Source organism: Lepidochelys olivacea (assembly GCF_965140295.1).
Source record: "Lepidochelys olivacea isolate rLepOli2 genome assembly, chromosome: 1".
Lineage (NCBI taxonomy): Eukaryota > Metazoa > Chordata > Testudines > Cheloniidae > Lepidochelys > Lepidochelys olivacea.
Genome location: NC_140411.1, coordinates 70,170,629 through 70,191,668, shown reverse-complemented (window position 1 = coordinate 70,191,668; position 21,040 = coordinate 70,170,629). Strand labels below are relative to the sequence as shown.

The following is a 21,040-nucleotide window of genomic DNA, read 5'->3' as shown; positions in this document are numbered from 1 at the left end:
CCCCAGAGGGAATGAACAGAACATGTAATCATCAAGTGATCCATTCCCTGTTTCCCATTCCAGGATTGCAAACCACAGCGTGCAACTCCTACACTGCTCATCTGCAGAAGCAATTTCAGAAGGGAGAGTAATATTTTTTTGGTCTCCCTTAGTGGTCATATAACTGGGCCACAATGTTCTTTCCACAAAAAGAAATGGATTTGCTTTTATTAACTGATTCTGCTGATGAGGCAGTCAAAATTCTAGAAATAAGTTTTGTTCAAGATCATATAGTTTATCTATAACCTTCTGTGTACTTTGACTCTGTCTTTTTAGGAGAGAAGTTATAGAGTGGTTAGAGTTCCTGGTCCTCCACTGTTACCAGACAGGATCAGGGTGTGTTGTAGGGGGAGCTTAATAATGAGAGGGCCTTCTCTAGTTACTGCTTAGGCCAGGGCATGGCTCTTTCCATTTATGCCAACGGTCCTATATTATAAGGGACATACCTTATTTAAATAAAAAGTGGCCTCTCTCATACTAAATCAGTATAGGACACCTTTTATCCTGTATTTCAAGCATTGCTCCTGCACCTGGATTCCAGGACAGAACAGCACTCCAGCACTTCACTTTGCAAAGTGCTGCTGGTTGGCAACTTGACCAGGTGCACATTTTTGCACTGTCACTCAAATTTGGCCCTGCCACCCATCTGACATGGTGAAGGGGTTGTTGGACCAAATTCCTGGACCCCTGCTGAAAGTTTTCCCTCCCACTGAAATTTGAAATGGTGTCCCCTGCTAGTTGCACCCAAGCCTCCCAGAGGCGCACAGCACTGCAGTAGGCAAACACTACAACTTCAGCCTCTGACAACTCCAGGCACCTGTGCAGAACCTGAACAGAAGTCTCAGCAGCTGCCTAGCACCTGAGGACCTTGGTTCTGTGCAACACCCAGAGTGAAAGACAGAGAACTCCTAGAAAGAGCAAGGGAGAAGGGACTCAACCTCAGAGGCTCAAGTCAAGACGAGGAACATCTGAGGTCTGTCCCATATTTCTGAAATACAGTGTTGGCAGCTGTAGCTCACAGTGAGATAATTCTCAGAACCCAATTATGTTGAAGTGCCTTCCACTTTGTGGTTTTTAAAAAGGTATAAGGTCAGCGGGTCTCAAATTTCATTGCACTGCAACCCCCTTCTGATAACAAAAATTACGACATGACCCCAGGATGGGGGACCAAAGCCTGAGCCTGCCAGAGCCCTGCCACCCTGGGGGGAAGGGACAAAGCCCAAGCCCCGTCGCCCATGGCAGGGGGGCCCAAAGTCAAAGCCAGAGCCCACTGCCCCAGGTGAAGGGGCCAAAGCTGAACCCCAAGAGCTTCAGGCCCAGGCCGGGGGCCTGTTACCTTGGGCTTTAGCTTTGGCCCTGGGCGGTGGAGCTCAGGCTTCAGCCCCAGGCCCCAGCACATCTAACACCAGCTTTGATGACCACATTAAAACTGTGTCACAACCCACAGTTTGAGAACTACTGGGTTAGCTGATTTGTGCTCCCTCTACTGGGGGTCTTCAGCAAAAGAACAAAAACACAGTACATTTCCAGGCATTATGGTTATTTTTTTTTTAATTCTTACAACAGAGGTAGGTAAGAAAAATCTAGAATAGTCAAGCTGATATTTAGAATCCAAAAGATAATTCTCACTAGATAAGTCTTAAATTGGATATTAAAATTAACTAACAAAGATATACCTATTGCAATTGACGCGCCTGAGTCTCCTGATGCTCAGGCTATGTCTACCCTAGACAGCTTACGGCAGCACAGCTGAACTGATACAGCTGCCCTGCTTTAAGATCTCTTGTGTAGCCGTTCTACGCTGACAGGAGAGAGTTCTTCCGTCGACATAATTAAGCCACCTCCAACAAGCAGCAGGAGCTATGTCAGCGGGAGAAGCTCTCCCACCAACATAGAGCTGCGCACACTACCACTTATGCCAGCTAAACTTATGTCGCTCAGCGGTTTTTCACACCCCTAAGCAACATGTTTTGCTGACAAAAGTGTTAGTATACACATGGCCTCAGTGACAACTAGGAATACATCAGTTCTGGACTCAAAGGTCACACATTACCCCAACATGATCTGATTTTTAGATTAACCTCTTATATTGCCCCCAGATTTCTATGCTCAGTTTGCAAGCAGTGAAGTGAGATTTACTAGACTCTTCCTCTTTGAAAACCTACGTGCTCCTCTCCGAGCAGATCAACTCAGCATAGCATGACAGAGGAACGTATTAATAGGAAAAGATGAATAAACAAACCAAAAAAAGCAAAGAGAACAGGAGAGAAAAAATGAAAGCAAAACAATAGGTTGATAAAAATAATTAAGAGAGTTTATTAACCTCTTAAATGCTCTGTGAATGTTCGACGTGCATTAGACAAATTATCTGCCATACAAACCCTATTGGATATATATCAATATCATTATGTACTACGTTTTGCACACAGGGCAATAAATGCCTCAAAGTGTGAATCACATCCCTCAAATACACATAACGTAGCAATATACATTAGATTATGCCTGAGAGATAACAACAGATTTATAAAAGAGCTTTGAAATTTAAACTAAGGGTGATGAACTATTTTTTCATCTCCCCAAACAGAAGCTTTAAAGCACAGTTCAATGGTTTTCTGCATGCAATACCTGCTATGTACAGCTGTATTTCTTGTCAATTTCTTCCTGTAACAGCCAGCCATTACTATCTCTGTTACTTCTAATGCACCTATCACCATGACATCCAAAGGCAGAGCCCTTTTTGAAACAGAGTCTTGGGAAAACGCATGACAGAGTTGCATTCTCTAATCTGTACTAAGATGGCATTAAAAACAGAATTGAGTGGTGACCAGAACAACTGGATTAATAACTAAGTTTTCAGTATGCAAATATATTTCTGAGAGAGAATGGCCTTCACATTTTGAACTAATGAGGTCATGGTAACAAATATTTCAGCAAGCATTTTCTTTGAGGGTAAAGCCCTGAAGTAGATGACAAGTACAATTATCTGGTCTACTCTAGTGATCAGTGAAAACTAATGAACAGCTACCCTTCAAGTAATCCATAAGAGTGTAATAAGAGGTCAGAAAATTATAACACTTAAATCATTTTAGAAATTAAATCAGTTCTCAAAGCTGTGTGTTTGCAAGGGTCTGGTGGATATCACATGAGAAAAAAACCAAAAACCCAGTGATACTTCAACACTGATCTGAGGTGCAACCATTGTGACAAAGTTCCTGCTTTACCTTGGTGGGTGTTGCACTTATTGGCTGATTTGCTCGCCTTGGAGCTTCACAGAAGCCCTCAGCTCGGCCGTCTTTCTGAACCCACAGTCCAGGTCAACTCCTCCTGTGTCTGACCAGGAGTTGGGAGGTTTGGGGGGAACCCGGGCCCGCCCTTTATTCCCGGTTCCAGCCCAGGGCCCTGTGGAATGCAGCTGTCTAGAGTGCCTCCTGGAACAGCTGTGCGACAGCTACAACTCCCTGGGCTACTTCCCCATGGCCTCCTCCCAACACCTTCTTTATCCTCACCATAGGACCTTCCTCCTGGTGTCTGATAATGCTTGTACTCCTCAGTCCTCCAACAGTCTGCGTTCTCACTCTCAGCTCCTAGCGCCTCTTGTTCACAGCTCCTTACACATGCACCACAAACTCAAGTGAGCTCCTTTTTAAAACCCAGGTGCCCTGATTAGCCTGCCTTAATTGATTCTAGCAGCTTCTTGATTGGCTGCAGGTGTTTTAATCAGCCTGTCTTAATTGTTTCCAGAAGGTTCCTGATTGTTCTGGAACCTTCCCTGTTACCTTACCCAGGGAAAAGGGACCTACTTAGCCTGGGGCTAATATATCTGCCTTCTATTACTCTCCTATAGCCATCTGGCCCAACCCTGTCACACTAGGTTGACGTAGAAGAAGCCTGAAGTATTTTTTATTCCTTTTCACGCTAATTTCTCAATGTGACAAAAGCTATCAACTCATCAACTGGATATAATTTTTTTTTCTTTTTGAAAAAACTCGGAAAGCAGATATGGAAATAGATAAACAAAAAAAATCTAATGAAAAACAAAATGAGAAGAGATCACTCGTGTGATGTGAAATGGAAGCCTCAAACTTAGACAGAATATTATTTAGAAGCTTCAATGGCTAAAATAATCCATCTACCAGCTACACATGATAAAACACAAACTTGAAAGTTGCTAGAAATATTTACAAAAACATGGTTTTGATGGATTAAATAAGAACTGAAACCCTTTTCAGAGAAAGCTTGTTTATTTAAATAGTTAAGAGCTACATGCACACAAAGCAAAGTTTGGTTCAAAACTCAAATCTACTCTGCAATACAAAATGTCTCAAATCAGCTTTTTATGGTTTATTATCAGTTTCTTCTTCACTAACGCTTGCACTACATTTGTCATGGTTTCAGACAGATAACACAGCACCAGTGGATGATCAACTCCATACAACAGGTAGCCACTTCTCCACTCTGCAACCTTACTGAAAACAAACCTGTTTTTACTTAGCTCAGCAACTAAGTGCTAATGAAAAATGTTTCCACAAACCTTCCCATCAGCAACAGACAGTCAAAATGTAGAAATCAAAAATAACTATTTGCACTGAAAACTACCACCACTTATAAACAAAAACAGGGGAGTTAAATTAAGTATGAAGACTAAGCACACAGAAACCCAAGTTGTATAAATGAATCAGATTTCCATTTATTTAATTGACTGAAGAGCCTGTGCTAAAACACAGACAGAAGTGGCTTACACTTTTCAAAATTTCCAAAACTTGTGAACGAAATATATGTATGCACTGAAAAAAAACAAACATACATACCATGCAGATATTTAGATATTTATGAAGTAACGTGAGCCAGAATATGCAAATTGGATGAAACATATAGCCATTATCAAGAAGTCAAAATGAACAGAGGAAGATAAATTAGTAACTCATATTCTTGGGTACCTTTTCCACCTTTCCACCATTGATGTCACTGGGGAGGAATTTCTTGCCGATAGTTCTTAAATCTGTCTGAAATCAAAATAGAGGATAACAAAATTTCAGTTTAAATATATTATCCCAAATATGCTTTGCTAAATACAGTAGCAGAAACAGCCTACATTTTCCAGTATTACACACAATACTTTTAGCTTGCACGTTATGTGTTACATATACCAGTAAGTATACATTTGAATAAGAAAAGAAGTTCTTTTTCTTAGAACAGGGTGGGAAAACCTTTTGGGTTGAGGGCCACGTGGGAGTTCTAAAACTGTATGGCGGGACGGGTAGCAAACAGCCTGGCCCCCACCCCCCCCCTCCCACTTTCCACGCCCTGACTGCCCCCCTCAGAACCTATGACCCATCCAACCCCCCCGCTCCTTGTCCCGACTTCTCCCTCCCAGTACTCCCCGCCCCAACCCCTATCCAACCCCTCCAGCTCCCTGTCCCCTGACTGGCCCGACCCCATCCAAACTCCCGCCCCCTGACAGGCCCCCCGGGACTCCCACACCTATCCAACCGCCTCCTGCTCCCTGTCCTGACTGCCCCCTGGGACCTCCTGCCCCTTATCCAACCCCTCGCTGCTCCCAGCCCCCTTACTATGCCACTCAGAGCACCAGGACTGGTAGCCACGCCACCTGGCCAGAGCCAGCCATGCCGCCGCACAGTCTAGAGCATCGGGGCAGGCCAGCAGCCACTCTGCCCAGCAGGAGCTCGCAGCCCCATCACCCAGAGCGCTGGCGGCATGGCGTGCTGAGGCTGGGGGGAGAGGGCACAGCAGGGGAGGGGCCGGGGGCTAGCCTCCCCAGCCAGGAGCTGAAGGGCTGGGAAAAATGGTCCCATGGGCCAGATGTGGCCCGTGGGCTGTAGTTTGCCCACCTCTGTTTAGAAGAATAATTACTACACACAGAGAGTTATGAAGATGGTTATTTTAAATGCATACTCATTCTTATGAACTCATTATTCTAGACTGCTTTTCAAAAATTGTTAAAGTGTTTAAGTTGCATATTTTTTCTCAAGTATTAAGCAACACTAATCATTAAAACATTAATAGAAGTCATTTAGATATTTAACATATGTTTCTTTCTTCCTCTCTTCACACTTTAAAAAAAACAAAATGATTTCCAGCTAGATGTCTTTCAGATCACTCAAAGTTTGTGAAAAGAAAAGGAGGACTTGTGGCACCTTAGAGACTAACCAATTTATTTGAGCATAAGCTTTCGTGAGCTACATGTAGCTCACGAAAGCTTATGCTCAAATAAATTGGTTAGTCTCTAAGGTGCCACAAGTCCTCCTTTTCTTTTTGCGAATACAGACTAACACGGCTGTTACTCTGAAACCTGTCAAAATTTGTGGATGATTTTCACAGTTATATCCAGAGTTTACATCACATTTACACTAAGGAATTAAATACTTTTGAGTTTAATTAACTGTTTATTTTGGGATTGTGCCAAGTAGTAAATCAGTATTGTCCCATTCAGCAGACGTATGACAGGGACATCAAAAATTAGAGAAAAAGCATTCATATGACCAAGGAAGCAATTGGACCACAAGCACTCACAACAGGGGATAGAAACACAATTTAGATAAGCATTTTAGTTACTCTGGGTTTGGATAACAGGATGGTACTCCATGTCTAAAATCTGTACCACACAAAATTAGTGGAACTTAATCCAAATCTTACTAAGCTTCTTGTATGACTCGTTACTGCAGCTACATATGTTACAAGAAAAACCAGCAGCACAGCCTAGACTGGCATCTAAGGGTTCATCTACACAGGGACTTAGTGTGCAGCAAGCCAGGGTGAAAGCACGGCATAGTAGCCTGCCCCGCACCAAGTCACCGCATGGGACTCTGCTACAGTGCATTAAAAATTCTGTCATGCACTTTGACATACTGCTTTTTGACACTTTTTGCATGTGGTAGCAAGGTCCACAGAGTGACTTAGTATGCAGCAAGCTACCCTAGCTTGCCATGCACTAAGTCCCAATGTAGACAAGGCTCTATATTTTTTCTACATTTCAGTGTTTGAAATAAGTCTGTTGCCTTTAAAAAAAAGAAGTTATGGATAATGTAAATTTCTCTGTTGAACACAAAGCACTTTCTTATTTTATTAATGTTGTCTTACAGATTTTGAAAATGGCCTGTCATATATTCATACAAACCTTATTCATCCAGACATGTAGAATGGAATTGCTACTGTTACTTGGATATTTATTTGCCCTGGTATCAGTGGGCTATTATCTTATATGGGCTATCATCCTAATTCAGAACTGACAATTACTGGTTTTTAGCAGCTAAAATGAATTAAATCCAATGTTTTGTGCTTTTACTTTTACACTTACGTAGTATTGAAACTATTCACACTTTATAGAATGGAAGCTGCTCACTGGTTTTACTCTAAATATCTATTAAAAAAATGTCCAAACCACTTTCTGCCCCTTTTCTGCTGTGTAAAAAGAGTCAAATACAATGTAAATGAGAAAAAATATTTGCTTTTGCACTTTCATACATTTTGTTGGACATGAGCCTTTCCTAATTTTAATATGCACATAAGACACATAAGTTTTAAAGTTCAACTTGTACTAAAATTCTTAAAATTAAATTTAAAAATATTTTATAGATATTTTAAAAACCCTAACATAACACTTTTTGACTTACTGTATTCATTTCCCCAAGCTCCTTAAATGTAATAATATAATTAGGAATAACAGCCATAAAGTATTGAAATTAAAGAGAAATTCATGTTCAATGTACTTGAAACAATATTTTGTTTTGGGTTTGGCGGGGGGTTGGGTCTCCCATTTCACCAGATGGCAAAAAGTAATCAACAAACTTATTTTACAAGAATGCTCTGTGATCTACTGTATTTCTGACACTGGCTAAACTGTATTTTATAAATTATATAAATGTGTTTTGCTGCCAATGTCATGGAGGAGAAGGGAGGAGTCAAGAGACAGAAAAATATCTCAACTGATGTACAAGTTTCGTGAAGCTGATTGAAATTACAAGAGTTCTAACAACCATCTTCTATAAGTATCAACCTTTTGATTCTCAAATTTTTATTAGTAGAGGGATTCCTCTACCTGAACATTCTTGCATTTTGATTTACGTTTTTAGTTCAGCAAGTGATGGACAGTGAGCTTGCATGTGTGTGGTTTTGAAAACAGCACCTACAGGATGGTTTCTCAAAAATCTAAAACAGCATAAGGTTAAATAACCTCATTTGTCTGAAATATCTCACACGTTTATATTTTGTAGGTTGGAAGATGTGTGTTTAAATCTTGAAAAAATGTTATTTTCACCTAAATTTGTGTTTGCCAGTTTCATGTAACAACATGTGTCATCGTGGATTGTACTGGAAAAACTTTTATAATGATATATTTGGAAGGAGGGGGAGATCAGTTATTATTAAACTATCATTAGCAATTTAGACAAACTACCTTTAGCTGACATCAAAGTTGTAGTTTAAATATTAATTTCACCTCTGCAGTTATTTAACCCTCCCAGCATCAGCCAGTTGGTTTGAATATAAAAATATAAATTGGCACTGAAATTGGTGTTAATTATTCTTGGGTGAGCACCAAACAAGATCTACTTCCTTCCCAGATTAAAGTTTATAAATAATGATTGGGTTATTTTAGATTCATGTGATGATTTGATATTAATCCATTTTATTTTAATTTGATGATGCTTTCTTTTATGTTTTTATATAGTTTGCTAAAATTATATAACACTAGAAAAACTTAAATAACTTATACATAAGTTGGTCCAGATGGTTATTCTCCAGACTTCAGAACTGTAAGGACTCAGTGGTAGATAATAGATTTTTCACCTTCTTTAATCATCACACAGAATTTAAGCGATCTGCAGGGAACAGACATGTCATTTGGCAATGACTTCTCATTTTCAAAAGCTAAATCACATTAAGAGTTAGCTAAATAGGTATTTCATATTTCCGTAATATTCCTGATCATGGAAGCAGTTGCTATAGCTGTCACAGAGACATTATGCCATCCCAACAATGACAGGATGGGTATCCCATATAACACTCTTGTAAGACATTGTGCAGACAATGAAAACATTTGGAAATCTTATCTAGCATATTTATTCTTACTCAATGTTTAGAAAAAAAGAGCTAGTTCCTTCTTAGCTTAACCCGGTTTTCATTAAAAATCCCAAATAAGTCCTTACACTCCCAACACTACATTCTTTCCTCAAGACTACACTGCTATTCAAAATTCACAACTTGGCCAACCTGTGACAACCTTGGATATGATGAGGAGGTTACTTACCTGTAACTGAAGGTTCTTTGAGATGTGTGGTCCCTATTTGTATTCCTATCATGGGTGTGCATGTGCCAGAGCTGGAAGGTTTTCATAGCAGTGTCCATTGATCCTCAAGTGTTGTGTCTCCCCTCATGCTCCCGGTCAAGGTTATAATATGCCATGTGGGTCAACCACTCTCCAGTGACACTCTTACCGCTGAGTATGCTAGTCCCCAGCAGAGGGGATGGAGAGTGGGTACTGGAATACAAACAGGGACCACACATCTCAAGGAACCTCCAGTTACAGGTATCTAATCTCCTCTTCTCCTTCGAGTGATGGTCTCTATGCTATTGTAATTGTGGGTGAGTAGAGAGCAGTAATCAGCATGGAGGTCCATGCGACGATACAGGAGGAAATGTCGTCTGTAGTACAGTGCGGCCCACGGCAGCAACTGCAGCTGCCCCTTGGGCGACGGCATAGTAGAAGGTGAAGGTGTGAATGGAGCATCATGTCGCTACTGGACAGATATCTTGCCATGAGACATCTGTTAAGTATGTTGTTGTGGTAACTTGTGCTCGCATACAGTGCGCTATAACTGTATGCAGCAGCTGTGTGCTGAAGCGCGCATACCATGTCCAGATGCACCCATTTCCGTTGTTGAGGAGAGCGCTCGACTTTTGTACCAGTCTGCAATTCCTACAAACAGCTTCAGTGATGCCTGAAAGGCACGGGTCCTCTGGAGATAAGGCGGCTAGGACATGACGGACATTGCAAAAGCGAAGAGTCCGTTACACATTGGAGGTATGTGCTTTGGGACAGAAGACAGGGAGGTGAATGGACTGATTGAGATGGAACTCTGACACCACCTTTGGGAGGATCTTAGAGTGCAGCTTTAGCGAGACATTATCTTTGTAAAACACGGTAGGAGGGACCAGCCATCATGGCCGCCAGCTCACTGACCCATCTAACGGAGGTAATGGTTACCAAGAACAGAACCTTCATAGAAGAGATGGAACAGAGAGCACATTACCATCGGTTTGAAGGGCGGCTTCGTGAGAGGAGATAAGGACAAGATTAAAGTCCCATGGGCTTGTGGACTTGAATATCGGGGAAAAGGTGTTGGGAAGACTTCTCATGAAATGGTGGTAGGGTGAGGAAACACTGAGGCACTATCCATCACATGGAAGAAGGCACTAAGTGCTGCTAGGTGGACCCAGATAGAGCTGAAGGTGAAGCCTGCCATTTTGAACTCGAGGAGGTAAGCAAGGATGATGTATATAGAAATTTCACTGGTGATGGTGGTGAGCCCAAGCACTGAAATGTTTCCATTTAACTTGGTAGCAGGCCCTCCTGCTTTGAGAAAGGATGTGGTACCCTGGGGTAGAGCATGCTTTGTCTATCCTCGAGCTCCATCCAAAAATCAGGCCATGAGGTGAAATAGGTGTGGACTGTGATGACAGACTCATCCCTGATGTTGCGTGAGGAGGTCTGGGAGCGTTCTGAGGCAGAGAGGTGCCTGGGTGGAGAGTCTGAGGTGGTACAGGAATAAAAACTGATGTGGCCAATACAGGGCTATGACTATTATGGCAGCCTGGTCTTGTCAAATCTTGCAGAGGACTTGTGGTAGGAGGCATAGCGGAGGTGCCCCAGGGCTCCCCTGGGCAATAAAGAGGCAACCTGCAGTTCTCATGAGTGGCAAAAAGGTCCCAGACTTGGAAGAGGTAGCAGAGAGTGGGGTCGTGCTGTTCCCACTCACGGTTGAGGTGGAGAGTACTCCTGAGCGGCATCAGCTATGGAATTTGGGTGCCCAGGAGATATGTAGCCTGGAGCTTGACGTGATGGTGGATGCACCAGTTCCACAGGTGTATGGACTCTGCGCAGAGCGATGGAGACCTGGCGCCCCCTTGTTTGCTGATGTAGGCGACTGCTGCAATATTGTCCAAGAGGAGCTGCAGGTGCTGTGATTGGATCACAGGAAGAAAGGACTGGCAAGCTAGGCGAGCTGTTCAGAGCTCCGTAATGTTGATGTGGCATCTGGCCTTTTGTGGCATGCAAACACCCTGGGTTGTGTGATGGTGTAGGTGCACTCCCCAGCCCACCAGGGAAGCGTCCATTGCGATGGTGGTCTGTGGGGTGGGACAAGTGAAGGGGGTACGAACCGGGACATTGGAAGGGTTGGCCCATGAGGTGAGGCAGGCCAGAACCATCCAAGGAACAACAACCTTGGCAGCCAGCTGATCTCTGGGGGTCTGTACAGGGAGAGGAGCCACTGTTGTAGACAACACATATGTAGACACACACATGAGGTGTCACGTATGTGCAGGCCGCCATATGGGCAAATAGTGAGAGACAATGACATACCATGATGTGAGGGGCACAGCGGAGATTCGTCACTCGGGCAGTCAGCGTTGCGAAGTGGTGTGGTGGAAGGAAGGCTCAAACTGCAACTGAGTCAAGCTGTGCTCCAATTAAGTTGATCATCTGCGTAGCTAAGAGCACTGGTATCTACTCATTGATGCAGACGCTCAGAGAGGTCAGAGAGCACGAAGAGCGGAAATGGCAAAGGTAAACTCCTGTCGAAAGAGCACTATGAGGAGCCATTCATTGAGGTAGGGTAACACCAAATAGCTGAGGCGGTGCGTGTGAGCCATCACGACTACAAAGGCCTTCGTGAAGACTGATGGAACTGTCGAAATGCTGAAACAGAGGACTCCACGTAGAGCAGTGGTGTTGCCCTATGTGGAAGCAGATCAAGAATGGGACGGCGCCCTTTGCCCTTCTTGGGGATGGGGACATATGGGAGTAGAAGTCTCTGCCTACATAGGAAGGTGCCGTGGTCTCTATGGGGCCCTTTGTGAGAAGAGCTTCAGCCTCTTGTTGGAGAAGACATTGATGGGTAGGGTTCCCTAGGGGTGTCTGGGTTGGGAGGAGTTGCAGGGGAAATGAAAGAAATTCTATAGAGTAGCCGTGGTGGATAATCTCCAGTACCCAGTGGTCTGTGGTAATCTTGCCCCAATTGTGGGAAAATAGGGCAAGATGGCCTGAAAAGATAACGTATGGGGCCACAGGTGGCAACAGGGCGGTTTGCAGCTCCCAACCAACACATCGAAACTGTGACTTGGGTTGTTGGTGGGTCAGGGTTGAGGAAGAAGCCACAGCACAGATTGTGTGTCACTGATGCTAGGACCAGTGGTGCTTGCATGGGGGTTCCTGGTGCCACTGGTAGTACCGCAGGTAGGGTGTATACGACCGGGGGAGGAATTTTTGGCACTGCTGTTTGCATCGTGGGGCTGGAGTATAATCCCAAGGGAGTGTAGTGTGGCCCCCGAGTCCTTTAACGAGTGAAGGGACTAGTTAGTCTTAGAATAAAATAACCTGTCCTCATCAAAGGGGAGGTCCTCAATTGTCGTTTGGACCTCTCGAAGGAAGCCAAAGGACTGCAGCCAGGAGTCGCAGCACATAACAGTGCCCATTGTGAGTGAGCATGAGGCTGCATCAGCTGTGTTGACAGCCTCTTGGAGGCCACCTTGGCTATGAGGCACCCTTTGCCCACTAGCACCTGAAATTGCTGCTGCTGGTCTGGGGGTAGCTTGTCCCTGAACTATGCTAGCCTGGCGCAGGTTTTGAAGTTGTATTTGGCTAGCAGAGCCTGATAGCTGGCGATGCAAAATTGCAACGCTACACCAAGGAGTAAACCATCCCAACCAAAAAAAGTCTACCATTTCACTGCCCAGACGGGAGAAGTGGACTTCTAGGCATATTGGCATGCCCTCTCTGTGCACCACCAGGGAGCTGGGGGTGGGGGGGGTGGAAGGAAACAAAAAGTCTGCCTCCCTTACCTGGGATAAAATAATGCTGTTCTGCTTGTTTTGATGTGGGAGTAAAAGCAGCCAGGGAGATCCACACCGCTGTACAGGCTGGAGTATGGCATCATTAATGGGAGTGCCACTCTTGAGGGTCCCTGAGACTGGAGGGTGTCAAGGAAATGGTGCTGCTGGTATTGAACCTCCTCCAGTAGGATGCCCAGATCCACTGCCACCCTTTGTAACAGGTCCTGATACTGCCTATTGTCACCATGGAGAGACATGGAGGCAGGAATGAGATTTGTCCAAAGAGGAGGAAATGGCTGTAGGGAACGCAGAACCAGCAGCACGGGCCCAACCTCCACCTTCTCCTCAGACCCCGATCATATTGGTAGAGGAGCCAGGGTAGACTGGTAGGAGACCTGAGAGGGCATATACCAAGGGTCGCATTGGTCCCAGGGTGGCCAGTGTAGCCAAAGAGTATGGACCTGGGGTCACGTATTGGTACTGCATCGCCAAGCAGGAAGATAAGGCGGGCGGAAGCAAGAGTCAGCGTTGCACCTGGATACAGGGGAAAAGGTTGGGTCTTGTTCCAAAAATCCCTCGGAGTCCGAAGATGCCTCCGGTAGCAGAGGAGCCAGTGGTGCAGGGGAACCACAGTGCACGGTTGGCATGGCCCTCTCTGGCAGGAACAGTACTGGCTCGTCTACTGGAGTGGGGACTGCAAGGGTGAGTGACAGGCCAAAGAGCAGCAGCAAAGATGGGTAGAGCAGCCCCAGTTCTTCCATGGATAGAAGGGGCTCCAGATCGCCCAGGGACCTGGGGAGCGTCCTTGGAGGCAGCTGAAGATGCAGGGAGAGTCCATGGAGCCAGCTGCAGTGAAGGTTGCAGAAGCAGCAGCAGAACAGGTGATGTGTGAACAGGAAACGGCACAGACTGGGCAGGTACTGGGGCCACCAATCAGTGCTGTCAGACCCCTTTTCCTCTTCAACTTACCCTAAAGGAAGGGAAGTTTGGGCACCAGTGCAACAGTGCCGGCAGGCAACATCCCACCCAACCTGGCATGGCTATAGGAGGAAACGCTGCACTTAGAAGCAGCCCTCACTGCTCTCATGTCTGGGCTTGTCGAGGACTGCTGGTGCCACCGGATCTGAGGAATGGGAAGTGCTGAGAGACATGCTCACTGCCGGTGATGAACACTGCACCATCAGTTCCAACGATCCTGGATGCAAGTGTGCATGCAGCCTCATGGCCTCCTCCCTAAGGTGCTTCCTGAGGCGAAGTTGTCACGCTTCACAGGTCCACAGCAGCAAAGTCTTACAGATGGCACACTGAGCAGTGACATGGGCTTCCCCGAGGCAGCAGAGATAGCGTTGGTGCTCACTGTTCATGGAGAACGAGTGAGGGCACAAAACACAGTTCTTGAACCCTGGATTGTAGGACACAGTTCCCAGAAGGAGGAGAGAGTCAAACCCTGACCAAGGAAAACTATAAGTAACTAACTATCACAACTATGTAAACTATCTATACTAAAAAAAAAAGAAAGAAGAACTATATACAACTACAAGAAACTACATGCATGTGAAGAAGTGGGTTTTTTACCCACGAAAGCTTATGCCCAAACAAATCTGTTAGTCTTAAAGGTGCTACCATACTCCTTGTTGTTTTTTTAACTATAAGAAAGGCTCTCTTAGCATAATCACTAAGAGCGCAGAGGAATAAGGGTTCCAACTCCAGCCATGCAACGGAAAGAGGGAACCGGAGAGGCGTCAACCTGCATGGTCTATTATAACTTCACCTGGGAGCACGAGGAGATACACGATGCATGTGTGGGTCAACAGACACTGCTACAAAAACTTTTCAGCTCCAGTGCATGGGGCGCATGCACATCCAAAACTGGAATCCCGACAGGCACCATTACTCAAAGAAGAATCTGTATTCCCGTGTACCCAAAATTTCAACTGACTTCAGTGGGAATTTTGGGTCTACAATGAATGCAGGCTGCAGCTACTCACATAAAATATATGACAACTCTATATAGACTGTAAAACTTAAATAAATCTCACTATATACGTACACTGGAACTCGTCAGTATTAGCTCCTGCATGTAATTTCATGGTATGAATGCAAGGTAATACCTGGCAATTACTCTGATTTTTAAATATTAATTCTTCCAAACATGCCCCGGCATGTAAATTCCATAACCATCTATGCATGCTCAAATGAGCACACAAGTTCATAAACAAGCATATGGCATATTTTGAAAATCTGGGCCTTAAAGTGTGTGGTTTATCTTGGGAGTCATTTTACCTGAACATGGTACTATAGGACATAAAATCTGACACAATTTGGAAGAGTAAGTATTGTTTGATAGTAGTAAATCAAACAGTAGGATTTTCCTGCACCCACTTTTCTAGCAGCCTATTGATAGCGAGTTATAGAAAAAGATAACTAATGGAAACAGGGTATTCATTTGCATAAATTTTTTTTTTAAGTTATGAATCTTTTAAATACTACGTAGTGGGAAGTCAGAACGATGATCAAAGACCCAAGAATGCAGGTGTGTTTTGTTTCTGAGAGAATAAACACTGTTTTTCAATGCTCCCTAAAAATCACGTATGCAGTGTTGTTGCAGCCCTCTCAGTCCCAGGATTTGAGAGAGACAAGAGGGAATATCTTTTATTGGACCAACTGTTGTTGGTGAGAGAAACAAGCTTTCGAACTTACAAATAGCTCTTTTTCAGGTCTTGAAGAACAGCTCTGCCTAAGCTCAAAAGCTTCTCTCTCCCACCAACAGAAGTTGTTCTAATAAAAGATTTTACTTCACCCATCTTGTCTCCCTAAGAATAATGAAAGTCCAAACCATGAATCAAATGTGCAAGTGGAGTAGCTGAACTACAGGATCAACGTTGCTTTGGCAAAGGAAAATAAGTTGTGGGGCTATCACAGCTCCTAAATATTGAAAACACTCCGACATGACTTAAAGGGAAAATATTTAGGTTTGGTGCAACTTGGAACAACTTATCAAGGGTTGTGGTGGATTCTCCATCACTGAACATTGTTAAATCAAGATTGGATGCTTTTCTAAAAAAAGAGATTCTCTAGTTCAAACAGAAATTAATTCAGGAGAGTTCTATGGTCCGTGTTATGCAGGAGGTCAGACAAGATGATCACATTGATCCCTTCTGGCCTTAGAATCTCCGAATCTATGAGCATATTCTCAGATTTGTGCTGACACCTTGCCATGTATTTTGGAATGAAGAGTTTACATGTGCACGCTCTAAATCAGATTTTACTTTTTTAAGATATGCAGCCCTGTACAGGAGATCAAATCTTAGCCTTAGCATGAACCTAGGAGAGACATACAGTTGACTCTCTTCATATCCACATCCATTAAACTGAGCCAACCAACATGCATGACTCTGCTCTACAAAAGAATCTTTTTCAGTGTGGTCTTCGACAAATCATTTAACTGTCTCCTGTATGCCATATTTTTACATTAATTCTTACAATCCCTTGTAAAGCACTTCAAGCCCTTAGAATGCAAAGTATTAAGTGCTACATAGTGTTTATTAAATTTTCCTTGGTAATTTCTTTTCTTTATAGATTTTTTTCTGCTTTTTTCACAACCCTCTGCTCAACGCAACTCACAAGTCTACTCAATGACAGCCCAGGGCTTTAGGCTAAATGGCAGAGTTAAAGTTTAGTTATCAAAATGTTAAAAGGTATTAGGACTAAAACACACACAAAAATTAAAAGGAGCAAAGGGATGTATGCTTTAAAGCTTTCCTTCCTGATGCAATAAATAGGGAATCTCTACTGAGGCACACAAAACTAGGATCTGCGATAAACATCTTTACAAATTCAGACACGAAATTTTTGTCTTTTTCTCTGTTGATTTTGTGGGAAACCACAAAACATGAGGGTTTGAGTGTCTTCTTTTATTTTCTCTGGGTTCTACATAAAAATGGTACAATGGAAATGCTTGTACAGACTAGGAAGAATTTCACACTGGATTTTAGATAGTTAGATATGGATGACTCAAAAATTCCAATCACTAACGTAAGCAAAGGACAGGTGAGACCTCTCCCTCACTAGTATTTTGATATTTTGGAAGAATATAGATATAGATGACTAATGAACAATGAAACTATTGCTGGGTGCAAAACAGTTTTCCCATCCCATATAAAGTTATGAGATTCCAAAAAGTTCCCTGTTCCGCATCAGGATGAAACAGAGATCTTTCAATGAAAAACCAGGAGACAGACATCCATCCCACAAACAGCCTTTTTTTTTAGTGGTTAGGGGCCCTCACTCAGGATGTGGGAAATCCAGGTTCAATTCCCTGCTCTGCCTGATTCAGAGCAGTGGCTTGAACGTGGCTCTCCCATATTCCAGGTGAGGGTCTTACCACCAACCTATATATAGGCCAGTGTTTCCCAAACTATGAACAGATATCCCATGGGCGTCATGAAAGGATATCAAGGGGATTATGAGACTTCAAACCATAGGGGTTTGAAGGAGGAAGGGTAAAAAGATGGGGAAGGCAGAGGCTCTGAAGGGTGCATGGCCAGCACCCAGATCCCACTCCACCTGCCAGGCCATTCTGCTGGAACCCAGCAGCAGCTCCTCCAGCCACCAGAGAAAAGTAAAGAGAAAAGGGGTAGGCAGGGGCCAGGAGCTCCATTTAAGGATGGGGAGAGGCAGAAGACTATTCATGGTTCTGTCCCAAGCGGGGAAGACAGACACACAGAGCTGACTGTGGAGAGGCTGTTCCCTGCTGCTGGCAGCAGAATCCATGGGCCAGCAGTGCTGCAATAACCCCCGCCCCAGTTTGGCGGGAAGCTGCAGCACGGGGAGGGATGGGGAACCTGTGCTGCTACTGCAGCTGGGGTCGGGGGTGCCCAGCCCGTGTGCTCCTGCCCATGATGGCAACTCTCTCATGAGGATCCCAGGAGGTGGTGAGAACAGGACAGTGCGACAGTGAAGGAGCGAACAGGGATGAAAAATCCCTTGCTCCCCCGCCCCCCTCCCCACCACCAAATATCTGAATTGGCACCACTGCTCCTAGGGGTTATGTTAACGCAAATGAACCCAAAGGGAGTCATGCATGAAAAAGTTTGGGAACCACTGTCACAGTGATAAGTCTCTCTCATTCTCTCCTGCTGAAGCTGTTCAACTTTGTATAAATACATATTTAGTTCGAGCAAGGGCTTGAATCTGTGTCTCCCACCTTCCACCTGAACACCCCAATCTCTGGCTAGAGAGTCAGCCCTTGTCTACACTACACAGTTTAGTCGACAAAAGTCAGGTTTCATCAACAAAACAGTGGAGGTGTTCACCCTACAACATTCCTTCCTCCAACAAAACTCTCCTGTTTTTCCAACAAACTAAAACCACCTTGACGAGAGAACTTTTTTCAGCAAAGTTACACTGATAAAGTGTCAGTGTAGACACTGCGCTTAGTTATATTGCTGCAAATAGCCTCCGGGAGGTATCCCACAATGCCCACCCTGATCACTCAGCGGTTCAAACTCAGATGCCCTGCACCCAGGTACACAGGCTTCTTCCCTCTTCCTTTAAAGGCCCAGGAATTTTTGAAATTCAACTTCCTGTTTGCTCAGTGTGGAGAGCTCATATCACATCTTCTCAATTGACTATATTGGCTCCAGGCACTGAACGCATTCCTGCTTGGAGCACACCTGACTTGCTGGATCTGCTGGCGCTGAGGGAAGAAGAGCCTGTGTAGTCCCAGCTCCGCTCCAGCCATAGGGACTTTGATACCTACAATCAAACTTCTCGTGGCATGTTGGAGAAGGGCTACAAATGGGACACACATCAGTGCCATGTAAAGATCAAGGACCTGAAGCAGGTGCACCAGAAGGCAAGAGTGTGTAACCGTCACTCTGGTGCTGCGTTGAAGACCTGCCGTTTCTATAAGGAGCTGGATGCCATCCTCCGCAGTGACCCCACCTCCACCACCAAGAGCCCCCTGGATATTCTGGCAGGGCTGGAGGCAGCAGATAACCCCGAGGACAAAGTTGTGGACGAGAAGATCGAGCTGCAAGACAATGCAGAGCATACGGCAGGGTCATCTGGTAGCGCAGCGAGTCAGAACCTCCTTTCCACTCTAAAGAGGCCTAGCCAGTCCCAGCAGTCTGTCTCTGGGGAGCATGATGCAAGAGAGGAAAGCTCTGGTAAGTGACCTTTTTGAGCTGTTGCTGTTCGGTTACATGAGGTATAGCTGCCCTTTGCTTTTTAAATTATAGAAGTGCGTGAAGGCATAGAAATGTACAAGACTAGCTGTATTGGTGTGTGCTTCACATTCCCCCTGTGCAGCTAAGCAGTGCAATGGAACAGTGTGTTAATGCACACTGAGATTTCACGGGAATCCTCCAGAGAGCTCTCTAGGAAACTTTCCTGGAGGTACTGGCCAATCTCTGTGTGTCTCCTACACATGATGGATGCTGATGGAATTAATACACCATAGCAATTTGATCATTTCCTGAGTACAAATCATGGTCAGTAATCATCAAAGTTATCATGCACGGTGGCAAGTTAACAAAGCATGGCATAGTGCTGTATAGAATGGCACATAACTGGATCTTATTGTCAAAATGGTGCCTCAAAGCCTCCCTGATTCAAATAACCTCCCCATTGTGCCCCTCTAATAGCCCTGGTATCTAACTGCTCAAAATCAGCCACCAGGCAATCCGCATCCAACTCCATTCCAGGGTAAACTTTTCACCCTTAGCCTCACAAATATTATGGAGAGCACAAACAGGCTGCTATGACCATGGGACTATATTCTTCATTTAGGTCTAACATGCTATAAATCAGCGCCAGCGTGTTTTTAATCTGCCAAAGACATATTCAGTGGTCATCTACACCTGCTCGGCCTATTGCTGAAGCACTCCTTGCTGCTCTCAAGGTTTCACGTGTAAGGCTTCATGGGCCATGGAAGGAAGGGTATGCTATGTTTCCGAGGATCACTATGGGCATTTCAACATCTTCCACTGGTATCTTCTGGTCTGGAAAGAAAGTCCCTGCTTACAGCTTTCTGTACAGGCCAGTATTCCTGAAGATGTGTGTGTCATGCACCTTCCATGACCATCCTGCATTGATATCAGTGAAACAGCCACGACGATCCACAAGCTCCTGCAATACCATCCAGAAATACCCCTTTCTATTGATGATCTCTGTTGCAAGATGGTCTAGGGCCAAAATTGGCATGCGTGCACCATCTATCACACCGCTGCAGTTAGGGAATCCCATTGCTGCAAAGCCATCCACTATTTCATGCACATTGCCAAGAGTCATAATCCTTTGTAGCAGGATACAATTAATTGCTCTGCACAGTTGCGTTAACTCAGCCCCAATGGTGGACCTCTCGACCCAAGGTGATTCATGACCAACCTGTAGCAGTCTGGAGTTGCCAGCTTCCACGTGGCAATCGCCATGCTCTTCTCCACCAAGAGGGTAGCTCTCATTTTTGTGTTCTTCCGGTGCAGGGCTCAGGTGAGCTCCACACAGTTCCAGGGAGGTGGCGTTCCGCATCTGAAAATTCTGCGGTCACAGCTCGTCATCCCAGGACTGCATAACAATGTGATCCCACCACTCAGTGCTTGTTTCCCAAGCTCAAAAGCGATGGTCCACTATGTGCAGCTGCTCCGTGAATGCCAAAAAGTAATCTGGTGTTGTATCTTTCCATGGTACAGAGCAGGTGAAGTACCTCTGATTCCTGTTCAGATTGGCTGTTCATGATATACTGCATGACCAGCCGCAATGTGTTCATAACAGTGACCATAACAGTAGAAAACAATGCAGGATCCATCCTTTCAGACAGAGATGGTGGGTGTACAGTAAACAGGGGCCGCTGAAAAATGTCGCAAAATGGAGTCGGACACTCATGGAATGATGGGACAGAAAAAAAAACTGATCAAGGGATGCTGAGCCTGCA

The 21,040-nt window shown here is 44.6% G+C and overlaps 1 protein-coding gene across 4 annotated transcripts in view; it reads right to left on the bottom strand.

The window, feature by feature from the left end:
• TDRD3 (tudor domain containing 3) overlaps window positions 1-21,040 on the bottom strand; it is a 314,042-nt gene that overhangs the window by 194,269 nt on the left and 98,733 nt on the right. For 3 of the 4 annotated variants that reach the window (XM_084632730.1, XM_084632729.1, XM_084632731.1), the window contains one exon: window positions 4,977-5,042. In XM_084632730.1, coding sequence (XP_084488856.1) covers window positions 4,977-5,042 — 66 coding nt within the window. The remainder of the gene's footprint in view (window positions 1-4,976; window positions 5,043-21,040) is intronic. The other variant, XM_084632732.1, reaches the window with a different exon arrangement.